This window comes from Canis lupus, chromosome 25 (assembly GCF_003254725.2).
Source record: "Canis lupus dingo isolate Sandy chromosome 25, ASM325472v2, whole genome shotgun sequence".
Lineage (NCBI taxonomy): Eukaryota > Metazoa > Chordata > Mammalia > Carnivora > Canidae > Canis > Canis lupus.
This window is the reverse complement of record NC_064267.1, coordinates 321,965-335,781: the sequence shown is the minus strand read 5'-3', so window position 1 is coordinate 335,781 and position 13,817 is coordinate 321,965. Positions and strand designations below refer to the sequence as shown.

Sequence of the window (13,817 nt, the reverse complement as noted above, 5' to 3'; positions counted from 1 at the left end):
AGGAAAACAATCAAATGGATGAACTTCATATGTCTCAAGCTGAGAAAGATTTATATTCTGAAGGAAATAAAAAATACAGGCCTTGGAAGCAGCAATTCTAACTACCAGGAGACAAAAGAATGAGTAGGATCCAATACCAATAGAACTGGGGACATTCTCAGAATCATCTAGAGAAGAAGATGACAATGCTACAGAAATATTAGATGCAGTCCTCCTTTCATATACAGTCCTACTTTAACACTGTATGAATTTTTAATATAATAAAGTAGATAATATTAGTTACACAAGATAAGCAGATTGTAAAATAAAGTACTTTACAGGATGAATTATAAAAGAGTTGTTCATATACAACTGTGAATTATCAGCTGTTCTGGGTTTTCTTAGTACTGATTTTTGGGGGAGAGGCAGGGGGCCTCTCATTAAGTTAGTGGTTTATGTATATAGATTTTTTCAAAATTTAGAATTAGAGTTTTATTTTATTTATTAAAAAGGTTTTATTTATTTGAGAGAGAGAGGCTGTGTATATGAGTGGTGGGATAGGCAGAGGGAGAAGGAGAGAATCCTCAAGCAGGCTCCTCACTGAGGCCAGAGTCTGACCCAGGACTCAATCCCAGGACCCTGAGATCATGACCTGAGCCAAAACCAACAGTCAGGTGCTTAACTGACTCAGCCACCCAGGTGCCCCTAGAATTAGATTTCTTTTTTTTAGAATTAGAATTTTTAAATAGAGGTATCAATTACTATTTTTAAACCTTTGGAGAGTATTACATTTCCTTTATATATATGCCAGATAGCTTTTTGTCTTGTCTTTTTCTGAAAGCTCTAGTAGTTTTCATATTTTGGTCCAACATTTTACCATATGAATTATATGGTTTCAGGTTAGTTATATATTACTTATAACTATACATTACATATATGGCTCTCTTACATAAACAGGAAGATAGAAAAATTTTCCCTTAGAATAATATATGTATGTATTATATGTAATCTAATATAGTATATACCATATAATATATAACATACATAATATAGCATGCAATATAATACATATTGTGTAACATAATATATAACATATATAACATGTTATAGGATTATAGAAACTATTATATGTAATACACACTCAATTATATTATATATAATTATATATGTTATCTAATTTATAATTTATAAATATAATTTATAGAATTCATAATTTATATATAATTACATAACAAACTAAAAATATATACTTTTATATATGCAGCCCGGGTGGCTCAGCGGTTTAGCGCCGCCTTCAGCCCATGGTGTGAGAGACCCGGGACCAAGTCCCACATCAGACTCCCTGCATGGAGACTACTTCTAGCTCTGCCTGTGCTCTGCCTCTCTCTCTCTCTGTGTCTGAGAATAAATAAATAAAATGAATAATAATAAATAAATAAATAAATAAATAAATAAATTTATTCGTGAATAATAAAATCTTAAATAAATAAATAAATAAAAATACTAATGAATAAATAAAATCTTTAAAAAATATATATACTTATATGTTAGATATAATATGTTACATATTGTATATATTATACAAATTTGATTATATTCACATATTGATATATACATGTTACATTTATATATTATATAACATGTACTATATTATATATATTTATATAACATATTATATTATATATATGTGCTGCCAAAGTGAGCATTATATACCATATTATATATAAATATACGTGTATTATTCTAAGAGGAAAGGTTTTATTTTTCTGTTTCTATAAAAGATGAATTTGTATTATATATTCTATAAATAAATGTATATTTACATGTAATATATAACATACACTAAATGTATGTAACTGTATAATTTATATATGTAATTATATATTATATATTGTGTAGTGTAATATATATTATATGTAAATACACATATTATTCTAAGGGGAAAATGTTATATTTTTGTGTTTCTATAAGAGATGTGTATATATACAAATATATTTGCAATATGTATCTATAAATAGAATAAAATATAATATTTAATATTATTTGTAATTTTATATTATATAAAATTATGTACTATGCTACTGCATAGTATATATTTAAATATGTACTATTCTAAGAGGCAAATGTTATTCTAATATATTAATATCAATTTATTATATAATATGTATAACTATTATCTAATATCTAATATCTATTATATTATTATATATTATTGTATAAATATTATTCCAAGGGGGGAAATGCTTTATTTTTCTGTTTGTATAAGAGATGAATACAGTGGATACTTTTTTTCTATTGATAATGCTGGAGTTCATCTTTCTCCAGGCAGTTTCTTTCTGAGTATATATATTCCTTGACTTATGATGGGGTTAGGTCCCAACAAACCCATTTCAGGTTGAATATATTATGAGTCAAAAATACATTTAATACATCTAACCTATCCAACATCATAGGTTAGCGTAGCCTTCTTAAATATGCTCAAAACACATTAGTCTACAGTTGGACAAGATCATCTAATATGAAACCTATTTTGCAATAAAGTATTGAATGTCTCATGTAATGTACTGAATACTGTACTGAATGGGAAAAACAAGAGTGGCTATAGAGGCACACAGTGGTTGTCAGGGTATGTAACTGTTCAACCTTATGATCATGTGGCTGACTGGGAATTGCAGCTGTTGAGACTATCACACCACAGATCACTAGCTTGAGAAAGGATCAAATTCAAACTTCAGAGTATGAGGTCTACTGAATATTTATCACCTTCACACCATTGTATCACCTTCACATCACTGAGCCTTTTTATTTTTATTTTATTTTATTTATTTTATTTTATTTTTATTTTATTTTTATTTTAAATTCAAGTTGGTTAACACATATGTAATATTGGTTTCAGGAGTAGAATTTAGTGATTATTGTTTACATATAACACCCAGTGCTCATCCCAACAAGTGCCCTCCTTAATATCCATTACCCATTTAGCTCACCCCCTACCCATCTCCCCTCCAGCAATCCTCAGTTTGTTCTTTTAACTATAGAGTCTTTTATGGTTTGCCTCCCTGTTTTTTTTAATTTTTTAAAAATTTTTATTTATTTATGATAGTCACAGAGAGAGAGAGAGAGAGAGGCAGAGACACAGGCAGAGGGAGAAGCAGGCTCCATGCACCGGGAGCCCGACATGGGATTCGATCCCGGGTCTCCAGGATCGCGCCCTGGGCCAAAAGCAGGCGCCAAACCGCTGCGCCACCCAGGGATCCCCTCCTCTCTGTTTTTATACTATTTTTCCTTCCCTTCCCTTCCCCTATGTTCACATATAACATATATGTTTCTTAAATTCACATTAGAGATAATGGTTTTTATGGTTGTAAACAATTGCCTGCAAAATCATATTTGTCTTCTCTGACTTCTTTCTTTCTTCCTTTTTTTAAAAAAAAAGATTTTATTTATTCATTCATGAGAGACACACAGAGAGAGAGGGAGAGAGAGAGAGAGAGAGAGAGAGAGGCAGAGACACAGGCAGAGGGCAAAGCAGGCTCCATGCAGGGGTCTCCAGGATCATGCCCTGGGCTGAAGGCAGGCACTAAACCACTGAGCCACCCAGGGATCGCCTCTCTGACTTATTTCACTTAGCATAATACACTCTAGTTCCATTCACATTGCTGTAAATCTGGCCAAGATGTCATTATTTTGATGGCTTAGTAATATTCCATTACATACATACATATATATATATATAAATATAAAATTCCATTGTAATATTGTAATTATTGTAATTGTAATATTCACCTGATGGTATATATATATATATATATATATATATATATATATATATATATCTCACCTTCTTTATCCATTCAGCAAGGGACAATAGCCAAATTATGGAAAGAATCCAAAAGCTGAACCTTTTAAAATCAGAGCCTGTCTATAATTCAAAATCTGCTCCTTGTGAAATCTTGGAAACTAAGTTGAAATATCAGGTTAAGCACATTCCAAGAAATCTGTTCAAACTAAAATTCTTCTGTCTACTGTTGTGGTGCTTGAGAAAAAGACTTCATGATTTATGAGAAAATGTGTTTTATCTTGGAAATTATGTTCAAACATTAGCTTACTGTTTTGCAGAATGAATACTTATTAAGCAGACATGAGACCATCTCAGAAGAACTGGGCAGGTTCACTGGTCTTCTGCTTGCTTTTCTAAACATTTGTGAATCTCATATGTTTCTAACATATTCTAGAGTATGCAAAGGTCAAAAGGATGAAATATACCATTGTACTGGAAGAATTAATGGTCATTTTAGTGATATACTTAAACTAAATGACTAAGGTTTAGGGGTGCATAGAAACCACCATAATTTGTATAACATTTTGAAGTGCACTAAATATTTTTAACGTGATTCTTCAACAGCCAGTATTCTTTTTTTATCAACATAAAACATAATGATTACTCAAAATGCATTATTTTTAATTCACATATTTAAAGGTATTTGTACAACTTCCTTGTCAAAATTACTGGCTGCCAAATTTATACCTATTTCTTCAGCTATATCTTTTGATTTTTAAAAATTGCTGTAGGGTAGATGTTTAGAATGTAACACTTTTGCTGTCTTTGTGAAGTGGTGTATAATTGTATCACTTCTGTATATAAACTGAATGCTTGGGCTTTTTTTAATATAAAGATTTTATTTATTTATTTAAGAGCGAGAATGAGAGCAAGAGCACACAAGCACGAATGAGGTAGGGGCAGAGGGAGAGGGAGAAGCAGACTTCCCGATGATGAGGGACACCCCCCCAGCCCTCAGATTATGACCTGAACTAAAGGCAGCTGCTTAGCCGACTGAGCCACCCAGGTGCACCTGAATGTTTGGGCCTTTTTTTTTTTTTTTTTTTAAGATTTTATTTATTTATTTGCCAGAGAAAGAGGGAGAGAGCACAAACAGGGGAAGCAACAGAGAGAGAGGGAGAAGCAGGCTCCCCACTGAGCAGGGAGCATGATGTGGGGCTCAATCCCAGGACCCTGGGAAGGCAGACACTTAACCAACTGAGCCACCTAGGTGCCCCTGAATACTTGGCTTTTAATACAGGATTTTAGAAAGCAGTGAATATTAATGTTATAATGAATAAATATAAGTAATATGTAAATGTTGTAAGAACTGTACAACAATATTGAATGAACCTCAGATTTTAGGCATATAAAGCCAGCCAAAAAAAGATGTATTATATGATTCCACTTATGTGAAATTCAAGAAAAGGTAAAATGAATCTGTGGTAAAAGATGTTAGAATAATAATTACTTCCAGTGTGTTGGGATATTGACTGAAAAAGAACAAGAAATGTTCTACATATTGATAGGGGTGTTGGTTACATGCATATACACCTATATATAATTTTATCAAGATCCACTTAAGTGCAATTTATAGTATTTGTTATGTCTTAACAAAAGCATAATTATATATGCATGTTTATATGTAGACTTAGGTGTATATATATATGTGTGTGTATACATCTGTATATAAGATATAATTACATCATATAACAGATACTACAAATTGCACTAATATGTACCAATACACATATGCAAACTTTTTTTATTTTTTTTTAAAGATTTATTTATTTATGATAGACAGAGAGAGAGAGAGAGGCAGAGACACAGGCAGAGGGAGAAGCAGGCTCCATGCAGGGAGCCTGACGTGGGACTCGATCCCGGGACTCCAGGATCGCGCCCTGGGCCAAAGGTAGGCGCTAAACCGCTGAGCCACCCAGGGATCCCTGAAAACTTTTTAAATAATGGCTTTTAACTGGAATTTCAAACTAAACAGCATTTTATGTTTGAATTAAATAATTATGGTGAAAAAATTTAGATTTAGCCATCTGGACCTAGTTTAGATGACCGAAATTTTGTTGGTAACATCCAAGTGTCATAGTCAGGAGCCAGTGGAATATATGCTTTCTTCTCTCCATGAAGCCTGATCAGGGCATTGACTTTGGCCACATCAATGTTACAGAGCTTCTTCACAGCCTGTTTGATCTGGTGCTTGTTGGCTTTTTTTTTTTTTTTTTTTTTAATTATTTATTTATTCATGAGAGACAAAGAGAGGCAGAGACACAGGCAGAGGGAGAAGCAGGCTCCATGCGGAGAGCCTGACACGGGACTCAATCCCAGATCTCCGGGATCACGCCCTGGACTGAAGGTGGCGCCAAAGAGCTGAGCCACCCGGGCTGACTATGGTGTTTGTTGGCTTTGACATCCACAATGAACACAAATATGTTGATGTCTTCTATTTTCTTCATGGCTGACTCAGTCAGTAGTCAGGGGGAACCTGATGGCACAGTGGTCGAGCTTGTTTCTCCTGGGGGCACTCTTTTGAGGATATTTGGGCTGTCTTCAGAGATGTAGTGTCTTGGGCTGTCAGAATGTAGGTGATCTGTGGGTCTTCTTTCTTTGGTGACTGCGGACATCTTTCAGCACCACGTTTTTGACCTTCAAAGCCTTTGCCTTGGTTTTGGGAGGGTAAGCGGCTTCCTTCTTTGTCTGGTGCCATCCTCATTAGAGGATGAAATAATTTCATCCACAAACTCTAAAGCAGTATGCCTCCACTATAACTCCACCTAAGAAAACTTATTTTATTTTATTATTTTATTTTATTTTATTTATTTATTTTTTCCTAAAAAGAGGTTTTTATTGCCTTTGGTCCAGTCACATTTCACATGATCTCTTGGTTCCAGGGCTGCTGGATGGGGGCCAGTCCTTGGGGAGGACCTCCACTGGGGGTCCCTGTGCAGTACTTGGCAGAGGAATGAGGACAAGTAGGGGGTTGGGGGTGGGGCGGAGGGGGACCCCCGGTGGCTTTGCCTCAACCACTCTGAACTCTGTCATTCTGCCCGGGGCCTCAGTTTCCCCACCAGCCATTGGGGGGAGTGCTAAAGAAATCCGGTCCCTCACAAGCCCTCAAGTGATTCAGGCCATGGCCCGGCCCTCCCCTTCCTTCCACCCCCACCCCTACCACTGCCCTGCAAAAGAACATCATTTTTCTTTCATTAAAACTGCCTGAAACTTCTGTGGGTACAGAAACCACAAACTGATCAGAGAAAAGGGAAGAGAAGGAGAAGCAACCGGAAACCATTCAGGGCTGGTCCCAGCCTGCGGGTGTCTCCCCCCCCCGCCCCCCCCCCAGCTCAGCCCCAAGCCTGCTGGCAGATCTGCGGCGGGAACCTTGGCAGGCAGACCCCCGCGTGCCCCCGTACCCCTGACCCACAGGCCTTGGGCGGGCAGCGCGCAGACAAGGAGAAAATCAAGATGAAAAATAGAAGAACCCCGACACCGCCCAGACTGACGTGGGGAGGCCCCCGCAGGGCGCCTCAGTAGTCGGCCTCCTCCTGCGGGTAGGGGGTGCGCTCCGGGGCTTCCCCGGGTCTGGGCCGCCGCCCGCAGCCCCTGCAGCCCCATCCGCCCCCCGGCCCTGCGGGCAGTACTTGGGGTCGTAGATCTGCCGGCCCAAGCCGAAGACCTGGCCACTCTGGTTGGCGCCCGAGTGTAGCCCATCTGCAGGGACATGGAGGAGTTGTCGCACTTGGTGCTTGGTGTCCTAGATGTGCCGCCGGGTCCCGGGAGCTGTCGTGCCCACCTGGCTGGCACACTTGTTTGTGCCCATCTGGAGGCTGATGGTTGAGTGGTCCCTGGGGGGCAGGATATGGTTCTTGGGGTCGTACAGATGCCTTCGGGTGCCGTAGGCCGTCATGCCCGACTGGCTGGCACATTTGTTGGTGCCGATCTGGAGCCCGACGACGCACTGGCCCGCTTCATGGTGGCGTCGTTGAAGTTGCTCCTGCTTCTCCGAGTATTTGACCCCAATGTCCACGCCACTCTGCAGCCCCTGCGTCTTGGCCTTCCCCGCCAGGGTGAGAAGAGACACCTGCACCTGGGTCATGTTCCCGCTCTCAAACAGGTCGTTGGCCTCGAACAGGTCCACGGGGTTCATGCCGTAGCTGACCATGGCCTTGATGAAGGTGGACAGGTTTTCCAGCTGGTGCCAGTTCTGCAGGGAGCGGTTGATCTTGAGGACGGAGCCTGGCTGCAGCTTGCTCATGAGTGTGCACAAGAAGACTCCGTCTTTCAGACCTTTCTGGAAGTCGGGCCGGATGGAGAGGCCCATGAGCCCCTCGATCCAGCTGCGGAGCTCCGCCTCCTTCTGGGGGTCATACTTGGACAGCAGCCGGTTCTTGACCTCGGCGGACAGCCGATACCAGGGCCCCTTATTGAACTGCATGGAGCTCACGGCCGGCGGGACCGGACGGGACGGGTGGCCGGCGGGACGGAGGGGCGGCGGAGGAGAACATATATTTTAGGATATCTTATGTATGTATGTATGTATGTATGTATGTATGTATGTATGTATTTATTTATTTACTTATTTATTTATTTATTTATTTATGATAGTCACACAGAGAGAGAGAGGGAGGCAGAAACACAGGCAGAGGGAGAAGCAGGCTCCATGCACCGGGAGCCCGACGTGGGATTCGATCCCAGGACTCCATCGCGCCCTGGGCCAAACAAAGGCAGGCGCTAAACCGCTGCGCCACCCAGGGATCCCGAACACATATTTTAAATAAGAATTCTCATCTTTCTCTCCTATGCTAGACTATAAAAATGTCCATAATTTGTTGCAATTCTTGCCATCAAGAGATGCAGTCTGTTCTGCTCCTTGAATCTGGACTGAATTGTAATTTGCTTTGTATCACAGAATGAGGTAGAAGCCACATTATACTAGGTTTGAACCTGCTCCTTTAGGGGCTATGCATTTTTTTGCTTGCTGCTTATGGGATCTCTGACACCACCACCCTAGGAACAAGCCTGAATTAGTCTGCTGGAGTGTGAGACATCACATGGAACCATCCAACCATTTAATTTTTTAATTTTTTAAGATTTTATTTATTGTTTGCTTATTTAGAGAGAGCACACACATGCAAGTGAGCAGGAGGAGGGGCAAAAGAAAAAAGAGAAAAACCTCCAGCTGGCTCTGTGCTGAGTGTATGAAATCCAACACAGGTCTCGATCTCATGACCCCGAGATCATGACCTGAACTGAAACCAAGAGTCAATGCTCAACTGACTAAGCCACTTCCCAGGGGCCCCTCGGACTGTGCCATTTTAGAATAGCTGATCCTCAGATGCCAACCAAGGAGCTGCCCACAGATGTATACATTGATCCAGATTGTCAAACCTGTCCCTGACCAGCAGAACCACCCACTTAAGCCCAACCCAAATTCACAAACCACACTATCATGAACTAAGAAAATGGTTTGTGCTATAAGTCACTAGGTTTTTTGGTGGTTCATTACATAGCAACTGCTATCAATCCATTATAATTCTTTACCTGAGAGAGTAAACTTGAAACACTGTGGGCTAATATTAAACTTATGACTCCACAGCCTATGTTTACCGAGAATTATGAGTATTTGTTAAATACCCTTACCTTAATGGGATTCCTATAGAAAGACTCCTTTCCAGAAGATGGGAATGACATGGCAATAATACGCTCTGGAAGTCAAAATAGTCACTATTATGAATGTCATTATAAATGTGAAACAATATATGAGGACTTATATATAATTAGACTCCTTTTTCATAGAAAAGGACTTTCTGGATTGAGAATGATAGGGAAAAAAGCTACCTCTCAGGATAATGAAGATAACATATTAAATTATCCAATATAATGACCATTAAACTTACATAATGTTCCTAAGAATCAAATGATTCCAACCATAAGGGACAGATTTGTGTTGACTGGTCATGAGAATTTATTTCCTATTTAAATACCAAAGAAAATAAATAAATAAGTGCATACATACATACATACATACCAAACAAAAATGAGAGATCTGAGCTCCAGCAATGGAGAGAACTCCCAGGGTGCCTTTCAGTGCTCCTGACTCAGAAAACTGAGACCTCTTATTCTTTAGGGTTTTAGAAAGAGAACAGGTCTGTCTGAAATCCTTGTGACCCAGGAAAACTTCTAGAACTCAAATTCTAAACCAAACAAAGGGAGCCAACTGGAAATCCATTCAATTTCCTGTATGGTATCAGGTAGTCCTGATTTAAGAGGGCAATGCAGATTTTCCATTGTCAGGGGTAAACTACAAATATATTGTGCTACCATAGAGGCTCATGTCTTCATGGACAAAGAATGCTTTGAAAGAATATGACTTAGAAAAAGGAAGAACAAAATGAACATTATTCACACACCAGAAAGATCTGAAGTTAATATAAGTAAATCAACAGTTAAACTTTACAAACCAGTAACATAAGTGAGGTCTAAGTCAAATCCATCCTTTTTGTATCGCCGTTTGTTTCCTGAAACCTGAGAGTTTAAAACAATCGTTAATTTGTAGCACAAAAATCCACATAAAAATAAAGACTATAATATAGCTATCTATAACCCTTGTCAGTATTTCCTGAAACAAATCTTTCCTGAATCATAAACATGTTTTGTCTGCTTACCATTCTTCTGGTCAGCATTTCAAGATGTCTCTTTTGATGAGCCAGATGAAAAACTCTTATCAGAATGATAAGTCGTAGAGGTCGAAATAAAATTGTCAATCTAATAGCAAAAAGATTAATCTTTGCTTTAGAGACAGGATTTTGCCAACGTGGATCAAGTCTAGAGATGTAGTTCTTTTTTTATTTTTTTTAATTTTTTTTTTATTATTTATTTATGATAGGCACACAGTGAGAGAGAGAGGCAGAGACACAGGCAGAGGGAGAAGCAGGCTCCATGCACCGGGAGCCCGACGTGGGATTCGATCCTGGGTCTCCAGGATTGCGCCCTGGGCCAAAGGCAGGCGCTAAACCGCTGCGCCACCCAGGGATCCCTAGAGATGTAGTTCTTAACCAGGGGTGATTCTGCACACACACACACACACACACATGCACACACACAAACCCTCACTAAGCCTCCTATCCACCCACTTACAGGATACTTGGCAATGTCTGGGATATTTTTGGTTGTCACATTGTGTATGAGGGTGTGCTACTTGTATCTAGTGGGTAGAAGCCAGGAATGCTGCTAAACACCAATCAATGCACAGGACAATCCTTCTAACAAACTATCTGGTCCAAAGTGTTAATAGTGCTGAGGTTGAGAAACTCTGGTAGAGAGAAATAGTTATATGAATTTGTGGCTTACACTTCTGTGATTCAAGATGAGCATTTTTCAATCATTTTCCCAATAAAAGGTTCATTTCCCATCAAAAGATTTTCCCATGAGAAGGGCTCTTGTTCACTTTTGTTATTCCCATCAGTAACAGAGGCTCACTATACCTGCTAAAATATATCAGGCAGGCAGCAGATTGAGATACTTCCCAAGTGTGCTAGCTGGTGTCTCTCTTCCCATCAGTACAAAAAACAAAAACAAAAACATGATGGCAGAGAATTGGCAGCAGAGAATTGGCAATTTGGATATATGCTTTTCTAACTTGAGTGTACATATGATTCAGTAGGTCTGAAGTGGGGCCTGAGGTGTTTTTCTTCTTGCATTTCTAGTAAGTTCTTAGGTGATACTGAGGCTGTCAGCCTGAGGACCATACTAGATCCAGTTATTTTAAAACAACTGCAAGCCTGTCATATAATATCAATTTTTTTGGGACCTGAATTTAAGTCCTGAGCTGCTGGAGTACAGGAAGAAGCAAGCTGTTGGACTAATGAGTGAGCTGCCTAACATCTGTATCCCAATATACACTTGCTCCTTTTCTTCCATTGCCACAGTAGCAAGAGGAAGAACAGGGGTGAGGGGTCCTGGGGGGAGGGAGCCATCAGTCTCTCATACACATTTTAGTTTCCTGATACCTAAACAGTTCTAACTTTGCCTCAGCTTTCCTCATTTTAGCCATACTGCAGAATTCCACCTCCATGATGTTACCTATGTTACCTTGTTTCCTGGTTCCATTTGCTCTTTCTTAGAGCATGGGTTGACTTGGTAATTACTTTGGGATGCTTCTCATAGCAGTACAAAATAGCTTTACATGTTTTTAAAAAATGAATCAAACTTACTCTTCTACTTGTACTTGAAGAATATTTGAGTCACTCAAATTTTTAATATGCTCAAACTAACTGATTTATCCTCTTGATTACAGGAAAAAACCATGTGTCAGGAACTTATGATTGAAGCTCAGTGGGAATTCAGTGGGAATTTCAAAAAGTTGAGAAGTTAAAGTGAGCACAATAGGCAAAGTCCCAAGTTTCTTCCTTAGGGGCTCCATGTTCTTTAGTCAGCTAAAGGTACTGAATCTATACACCCTTTACTCTTCCTTAAATAAAACCATTTTTTTGTTTCCAAATACTTAAATTTACCAAAATATTTCCTTTTTGGCAGCTTATTTGGCACAGAATCAGCACATTCAGACTTAGAAAGTTTATAAAAAAATAAAACTACAGAAGAGACCCTCCCCAGAAATAGAAAAAAATCAAAACTTTAAGAGAAATGAACATATGTTTCTTACCTGGGAATAGTTTTAAGAAACTTAAAGTCATAAAACATATAAATTATATCAATCAGTAGAGTCACTACAATAATGACAGCATCTAAGTAGTTAAGTATATCAGAAAAATATCGTTGAATCCTGTAGTATAAAACAACAAAAAATAGTAGTTTATGCTCTCCCAAAGAAGAGATAGGAATATTTTAAGAAATTATTTGACTCATCCTATTAAGAATTCTACTTTAATGGATTCTTTAAAATGCATACAAGACTAGACTAAGGGGGAAAACATCCAAATTCTATCTTATAAAATAAGATACATACATACATTTATACATACAAATGACAAAAGCATCAATATGGCAATTTAAGTATAGTAAAAGATATAACCAAACCACCGAACAAGAGGCAAGCATTCCCTTCACATGTTGGGTGAGAAGGGTGGGCTGTGTGGCAGGACTACTGAACAACAGAAATTAAATGTGTCATAGCCTTAGAGCAACTGGGCTGTGAGGAGTATATAAGAGAAATTTGTGAGAGGGAGACAGGTCTAGTAATTTAGCTTGCAAACTCATCATCTGGCTTTGTGCCTACATAGAATTCCAGGAGGCTTGTGGCCTCTCCCGTGCAAAGCTGAACTTCCATCTGCTTTGCCTTCCTCCCCAACACTGGCTCCTTCAGCCAAGAGCACAGGTGCTCAAGGGAACCCTTCTTCCAATTTTGGGGTAGTCCCTCTCAGACTCTGAGTAACCTGGGTAAAAACTGTCCTTGGCTCCAAAGTATAAGTTCAGCAGGAGTGGAGACGAGTAGCCTTCTGAAAAGCTTTGGATGAAATGAGGTTGGGGAGTTAGTCCCTGACTCCCACAGCTGACATGTTCCAGGGCTTGGCTCACTTCATTCACCTTTTCATAAAGCCAGCAAGCAGAGAAAATTAGCTGCTGCCTCACCACCAAGCTTCATCAATGGAATAAAGATGCCTCAGGTCTTTTGTGTACCTTACCACAAATTTTTATTTTAACTGAGGTAGAAGGTTTTCATGATCTATTATCTAGTATTTGATATACTGTCAGCTTTTATTTAGATTCAACTCTTCCTGAGATTTAGATTTATACTTCACACACATGTTCCTCTTGATAATGTGCATGCACGCACGTTCATTGCCTGGCCCTACTCTACAAACCCTTTAAACTTTACCTGTTAAAGGATCTACAACACATTGCTACAAACTAGAGTGCCAGTTGCAACAATAATATTAAAGCCTAATCTAGTTGAAATGGGGATTTGGATTACTTTCTTGTTGACTATGCCTCAGAGGAGAATTATTTTGATAAAGAAGGACACATTTATTGGGTTGACTTGATAATTACT

The 13,817-nt window shown here is 38.9% G+C and overlaps 1 protein-coding gene across 14 annotated transcripts in view; it reads right to left on the bottom strand.

Moving 5' to 3' along the window:
- Nucleotides 1-13,817, bottom strand: part of LOC112669357 (phosphatidylinositol 3,4,5-trisphosphate 3-phosphatase TPTE2-like) — a 176,411-nt gene that overhangs the window by 88,455 nt on the left and 74,139 nt on the right. For 13 of the 14 annotated variants that reach the window (XM_025462377.3, XM_025462378.3, XM_049100918.1 and 10 more), the window contains 4 exons: nt 12,471-12,590; nt 10,474-10,573; nt 10,270-10,333; nt 9,449-9,513 (listed from right to left, as the gene is read on the bottom strand). In XM_025462377.3, coding sequence (XP_025318162.1) covers nt 9,449-9,513; nt 10,270-10,333; nt 10,474-10,573; nt 12,471-12,590 — 349 coding nt within the window. The remainder of the gene's footprint in view (nt 1-9,448; nt 9,514-10,269; nt 10,334-10,473; nt 10,574-12,470; nt 12,591-13,817) is intronic. The other variant, XM_025462384.3, reaches the window with a different exon arrangement.